The following is a 7,446-nucleotide window of genomic DNA, read 5'->3' on the forward strand; positions in this document are numbered from 1 at the left end:
TTGATTTTAGATAATTATGACAGGAATGCTATGTCACCTTTTTACTGAATCATTTGTTTAAAGTCTTAATCAACTGTTGCACCCTGTGCTTCTTCTTTAGATTGATATTTTCCTAGTTGTAATCAAACCTCCCCATTTTTAGATAAAATCAAATCTCTCGTTTCGCCTTCTGAAATTAGTTTTTATAAACTGGACTTTTTGAATTAACTTTACAAGCTATCTCTGTGGGAACGATAATCTGGTACTTTTTACCATTATTACTTGTTACGAGACGACAGTAGTTCGAGGTGTATACTTGCGCCGAGTTCTATTTTTGTGTTGGAATCTAAGGTTGAATAAACCGACGAGCACCCTCCAAGATTCCCGGATATGTAGAGTATGTCAACTCTAGATCCTTGGTTCTTTTCAAGTAGCCAGTACTCTATTAATTGTCTTCCAGTGATCTGGACCCAGATTGCTAGTATATTGACTCAATTTACTCACAGCAAAAACAATATCCGGTCTAGTACAATGCATTGCATACATAATGCATCATATTACACTAGCATATTCTAGTTGAGTCCCTGTTCTACTAGTGTTTTTATCGAGTTTCACACTTGGATCAAATAGAGTGTTAAACTCCTTTATATCCAGATATTGAAACTTGGTCAATATATTCTCTATGTAGTGGGATTGACTTAGAGAGAATTGAGATGTTGACCTTTTTATCTTTATCCCAAGGATGATATCTACTTCTTCAAGATATTTTATCTTAAAGTTCGAGGATAAGTATCCTTTTGTTTTAAGAATACCTTCTAGATCGGTTCCGATGATCAACATATCATCAACATAAAAACAAATTACCACAATGTATCCTCTCATGCATTTTGAGTAAATGCACCTGTCGGCCTTATTATGTCGGAACCCGAAAGATGTGATAGTCGTATCAAATCTTTTGTGCCACTGTTTGGGAGTTTGTTTTAACTCGTATAAAGATTTAATAAGTTTACACACTTTATTCTCTTGTCCAGGTACTACAAACCTTTTAGGTTGCTCTATATAAACCTCCTCGTTTAAATAGCCATTAAAGAAATCTATTTTCACATCCATTTGATGAATATACAGTCTTTTTATGGCTGGAATTGCTATAAGAGTTCACATAGAACTAATTCTAGCAACTGGAGCATAGATGTGGAAGTAATCGACTCCCTTCTTTCTATCTGTATCATTTCCTCCACCAATCTAGACTTAAAAAATTATATTGAACCATCAAGGTGCATCCTCCTTTTAAAAGATTCACTTGGAATCGATGGGTTTCACCCCTGTAGGCAAATCAACCAATACCCAAGTTCCATTCCCCAAGATAAATTCCATTTTATCATTTATTGCTTCCTTCCATAATGGAGCATCCCTTGAAGTCATGGCCTCTTTATATGTCTCAGGATCATCTTAGAACCTATCATCCGTGATAGATTTAATGAAAGAACGGAGTAGAAGCAAAGTTTTCCACTTAGTGAACAAAAAATAAATACGATACACGAAAATTAAAACCAACCTGTTTGTAGTGCCGTTGAATTGGGATCTGCATGGTAGAACCTGTCCTTAAAAGTTTTATACGACCACTCTTGTATGTTGTGAGTCTACTAGTCGCAAAGCCCCATGATTCGATGCAATATCGTGTTTCATTTATCAACGACTTTGATAACGAAATCAAAAGCAATGTGGATGTATAATATTGGTAGTTGCACACTGATTGAAGCAGAAAAATTGAGAGAGAGAGCAGACGACTTTGGCAGACATTCGAGAGAGAGCAAACGATTTTTAGTGTGTGATTTGAGGTGGTTTAACCCAGTATTTATACTGGTTAACCACCCCATGATCACGCCAAAATCCCACTAAACTTGGAATCAGATAGAGACCAAGTCTATAACTGATTTTCACACATTTATTTAAAATGAATTATCCGATTTTAGATTTATAAAACAGATAAATCGTAAACTCCTCAAACAAATAATCAACAGTTAATTATATAACTAGTAATTATCTATATCTCTCTAACTTGTACCAAAACGATACTCAGGAGTGCAAAGTGTGCTTCCTCGTGCCAATTTTGTGAATCCCGCACCCTCAGCCATGCGCACATGTGTGTGTTGGGTCTTCCACTCATGATTCCCACTATGAGTCCATCAACAAGTTCAATGCCCAATTGAGAGGGAACTCTTATAAGATTCTCTAATGTTTTTCTATCTATCAACGTAGGATGGAGAATAAATTTCCAACCTTACTAACATTTCCAACAAAAACCACTCAGGGAAATTTCTGTCGGTGATTGCCTCCGTTGAATCATCTAGAAAATACGAATGGTTCGATAGAATCCGATTTTTTCGAGAAAATACCAACAGATCATCCAAAGAATTCCTGGGTAATCTGTCATTGATTTGATTTACCCACCAACTTTTATTACGGTTTTGTGACGAATCACCCTTTAGAGACGAATTTCTCAGGGAAAAGTTCGTTGGCAAAAGTTTTCTATTCACTAGTGTATAGGCCATGCCTCTTTGGTCATAAGAAATGCACGGGTCGTGCGTTTTTGTTAGAATATTATCAGTGGTTGTTCAACTGAAGAGAACACCATAGCTGAAGCGTTGGCACTGAACACTATAACTGATGGTTCATTTGTGTTCATCTCGTTGAAAGTTTGCTACTTGTGCATGTTCATCTCGTTGAAAATTTTCTACTTGTACATGTTTAGCTCGTTGAAGGTTTACCACATACGTTCAACTAGCTGATGGTTCACATGTGATCAACTTGCTGACAGATTACCACTTATATGTAATTGTCGTATTATATAACCGCTCACTGCTTATTTCTAGCAATCATTCCCATTTAATGAAGAGTTATTATCGACAGAGTAGTTACAATTATTTTGGTTTAAAATGTAGCGCCAAAATAGTTATGAAAATTTGAGATTATCCCGAATGAATTTCATGACATCCAAATAGATTTGGCTCAATATGTATAGCACTTAAGGAAAACGAGCTATCTCGAATCTCAGATTTTATCCAAGTTCTATGCTCATTGGTTTCTCGATATACTCACGAATTCCCCAAACATAACAATTCTTTTATTTTTTAAGAAAATAATAAATCAATAAACATTAATGTAGTTATTAACTTGTTTAAAAGACAATTTTATATACGGTAGGATAATGTTTTTGCCAATGTGAATGTTATATATATATATATATATATATATATATATATATATATATGGGCCTAATCAAATGAGAACTAATTAGTTTGTGGTAACTGTGAGAACCAATATTAATCACAAATCAATAGATAAATTAGGAAATTTATAATTTTGGCAATTTTGAATTAAAATTTTAATGCAAGGATATTTTTGGTATTTTACAACTTTCATCCCTTCTCTCTTCTCTCTCCGGCCACCGTCCTCCGGTGATACTACAATGGTATCACAATGCATCATATATGTGCTTGGGTATCACATTGTTTCTTTTGTTTAACAGAGTTAATATTTTTAGGTATCACAGTGGTATTATAGTGGTATCACCGGAGGACGGTGGCCGGAGGCCGGAGAACGATGGCCGGAGAGAGAAGAGAGGAGAGAGGAGAGTTTTAAAATACCAAAAATATCCTTGCATTAAGATTTTAATTTATAATTACCAAATTTATAAATTTCTTAATCTATCTATTGATTTGTGGTTAATATTGGTTCTCACAGTTACCACAAACAACTCAGTTCTCCCTTGAATAGGCCCATATATATATATATATATATATATATATATATATATAATTTCTTACGATTTGTTTTTGATATCTGAAGTGCTTCACAGTCGAAAAACATGAGAAATTTTTATTTGTCTAAGTTATTTTTGTTGCTCATAATTAAATATAAATCGCTATTGTCTTGGCTGTTTGACATTTGCTGAATGATTTGGTGCAGAATGATTAACTGATCAGAATGATTAACTGATCAGAATGATTAAGAGGCTCTCATGATATAGTTCAAAATAAAATATAATTGTTTAGTAACTGTTTACAATGAAATTAGGGCGCTGAATGGTTAAGGGAGACCTAGGATACAAAATCATTCAGAGTGTTTTGGAACCATTAAGAGGCAGACTCATTTTTTGCCAAACAAAATTCACCTCTTAACGATTCAGAGCTTGCCTCTTAATGAAATTATTAAGTGGTAAACAAACAACCCTTATTGAAATTTATATATAGCTATTCTATAATGCTTCAATTCAGACTCTAGGGTGATCTATATACGTGTTGGTGGAGAAGTCGTTGAGAATAAATACATCTGTGTTCAGATCATGCAATGTGTATGATTCACTTGAAGTTAGGCCAAAAAAACAAAAATGTTTGTTATTGGAATTATACGGCAAACATGACGGTTCACAAAAATTATGTCAGCTAATACTTGTTGGGTATTTTGGTTTGACACTGTTTCGCACCCAAAAATAACGAAGTGAGTTATTTATACCAAACATTCTTCTTACAGCTAGATCCAATCTCCTGGTTCCTACGGAAAAGAAAAAAAATTTCATGCTCTTCCTAAGGGAGGATTAAGGAAATCTTTTTATTTTTATTAACATGGATATCCAACCCGCTATGTGAGCTGACTAATCCCAGGGCGACCACCTGCTTTGCAGATGGAGTCATCGCATTTGAGCCTCCGTGGCCACAAGGGGATTTTTATTGCTCCTTGGATTTGAACCTGAGACCTCCTGGTACTTTTGACTTTTGGAGCCAACTTCGAACCAATCATGCACCACTCTTGTAGTTTAAGGAAATCCTATTGATTTCAGCTTTCTCACACCTCAGGAAAAAGCGTGAAAAAAAGGCTCGAAAGCAAAAATGTTGGTTACCGGAACTATGTGGCGGGTGAGAAGTAGAAATTTTTTCTTGTGGTGACACCATGTAAATGTAAAATGAAATATTATTGTTCGGTAATTGTTTACAATGAAAGTAGAGCGCTTAAAGGTTAAGGGAGACTCATGATACAAAATCATTCAAAGAGTTTTAGAACCATTAAGAGACAGATTTTTTTTTGTCAAACAAGATTCACCTCTTAATAATTCAGAGACTGTCTCTTAATTGAACTATTAAGAGGTAAACAAACAACTCTAAAAAACAAAGATATAGATCTTTTTTATAAAATTATCATTGATCTGTTAGTTTCTTTGTTTTTCATACACACTCCAACAAAAATTGGTCAAAAGTTTGTAAGCGTTCTAATAGAGACCACTCTATAAGCCTTCATTTATAGAACCAAAAATACAACATTCTATCAAAGACGTTGTAATAAGTTTATAGAACGTTTTTGGGGCGTCATAACAAGTTTTTTAGAATATTTTTATAAAAAAATGTCGTATTACCTATTTTATAGGACACTATTTGAAAAGATGCCTTATAAAAACCAAGTGTTCTATAAAAAATGAGTTTATAGGACGCTTCCTCAAAATTGTCTTATAAAATAGCTAATATGACGTTTTGAATTCAAAGTGTCATAAAAAACTTGTTAAGACGCTCAAAAGCGTATTATAAACTTATTACAACGCTTTTAGACATGACGCTATATTTTTTGTTCCTATATGTTAAGTTTTATAAAGCAATCTACTATGACGCTTAGATATTGGTGGCGTCCTATAAACCAAATTTTGTTGCAGTGACGTGAGGTAACGTGTTCGAGTCTTTTATTGCAAATTCTTTCAAAAATATATAAATCTGAAACTAAAAGCGAAAAACCAAGAATATGACCCAAACGGGATTCTAACCCGAGCCTATGGTGGGAGAAAGGCATTGCAAACCAGCTCTACCAAACCTCTACCGAGTGAAGCTTGTATGATCATTGTAGTTTCAAAATATATACAGTTGCACACAACAAAACGATAATGGTGACACCTTTCACAACCCTATAACTTTTTATATTACGACGGAGGAGCTAAGCCGTGGCACATGCCACCGTATGCAATAGAGTGGGTTCGCCCCCTCGTTAGACTTGCAATCACTACAACAAAATTGGGTTTATAGGACGCCTCCAATCTCTAAGCGTCCCAATAGACCGCTTTATATGACTTAATTTATAGAACCAAAAATATAAAGCGTCATATCTAAAGACGTTGTAATAAGTTTATATGACGCTTTTGGGCGTCTTAACAAATTTTTTAGGACATTTTTAATACAAAACGTCACATTAGCAACTTTATAAGACACTTTTGAGAAAATGTCCTATAAACTCAGTTTTTTATAGGACACCTGTTTTTATAAGACAATTTTTCAAATAATGTCCTATAAAGTTGCTAATGAGACGTTTTATATTAAAGGTGTCCTAAAAAACTTATTACGACGTCAAAAAAGTCATATAAACTTATTACAACGTCTTTAGATAGGACACTTTATTTTTTGGTCATATAAACCAAGTCCTATAAAGAGGTTTATTATGACGCTTAGAGACCAACACTCTCTATAAATACTCACGAACTCCATCCTTTTTCTTCATCAGCTGGCTTCTGTTACTCATATCTCTTAGTTGTGAACGAAAATCTGTCAGCAGCAATGGGATTCCATTTTCTACAACGTTTAGTTGTTCTTTTTGTGAGTACAACTATCATCATCTTTTTCAACATTCATTACAATATTCATTACAATACTATGAAGATTTCTTGAAAATTTGCAAAGAACAGTTAAGTTGATAGTTTCATTAAGATGCAGCTTCTGAATCGTTAAGAGGTGAATCTTGTTCGGTAGAAAAAAAGTTTGCGGTTCTAAAACCCATTGAATGATTTTGTATTTTGGGCGTCCCTGAACCATTCAGCGCCTTAATTTCTATCTGAACAATCACTAAGCAACCATATTTCATTTTTTGCACTATCTCATAAGTGTCTTTTAATTAATTATTCTATAGCAAACTATTCAGCAACTGCCAAACAGCCTTGTAATGTTGATACAATCTTTTCTTATTTTACTGTTGGTTTTAGCTGGCGCTTATTGCAAGTCATGCAGCAATGGACCCTGAAGCTTACTTCAAGTCTTTGTTACCAAACACTCCAATTCCAAAAGGGATCAAAGATTCTCTGCAAAATGGTTAGTACTGCTTGAGATATATATATATATATATATATATATATATATAAATAATAGAGGAGCGTGCAAATAAAAACTTGCCCAATTTATGTAAACCGTGTAAACCAATCTCATTCATCCATTTTCTTGATCAATGGCTAAGATTAGTTTACTTTATTTTAGGAAATTAAAAAATAAAAAATATTACAAATTTATTTTATTTCAATACTAAGGGCAAAATTAGTAAACAAAAATAAACCATTTTATAATGAAACCTTTTCACATTGAAACAGTTTTATGAACATTAATTTCATAAAGAACAAAATATAATATGCACCCGTTTCATCATACATTTATTTCATAAAGAACA

The 7,446-nt window shown here is 33.7% G+C and overlaps 1 protein-coding gene across 1 annotated transcript in view; it reads left to right on the top strand.

Annotated features, from left to right (window-relative positions):
- LOC112529660 (BURP domain-containing protein 5-like) overlaps positions 1-7,446 on the top strand; it is a 14,401-nt gene that overhangs the window by 4,693 nt on the left and 2,262 nt on the right. Inside the window, exon 2 of the mRNA XM_025140999.1 lies at positions 6,992-7,097. Coding sequence (XP_024996767.1) covers positions 6,992-7,097 — 106 coding nt within the window. The remainder of the gene's footprint in view (positions 1-6,991; positions 7,098-7,446) is intronic.

The sequence above is a fragment of the Cynara cardunculus genome (genome assembly GCF_001531365.2).
Source record: "Cynara cardunculus var. scolymus isolate 2C chromosome LG 16, CcrdV1, whole genome shotgun sequence".
NCBI classification, from domain to species: domain Eukaryota; kingdom Viridiplantae; phylum Streptophyta; class Magnoliopsida; order Asterales; family Asteraceae; genus Cynara; species Cynara cardunculus.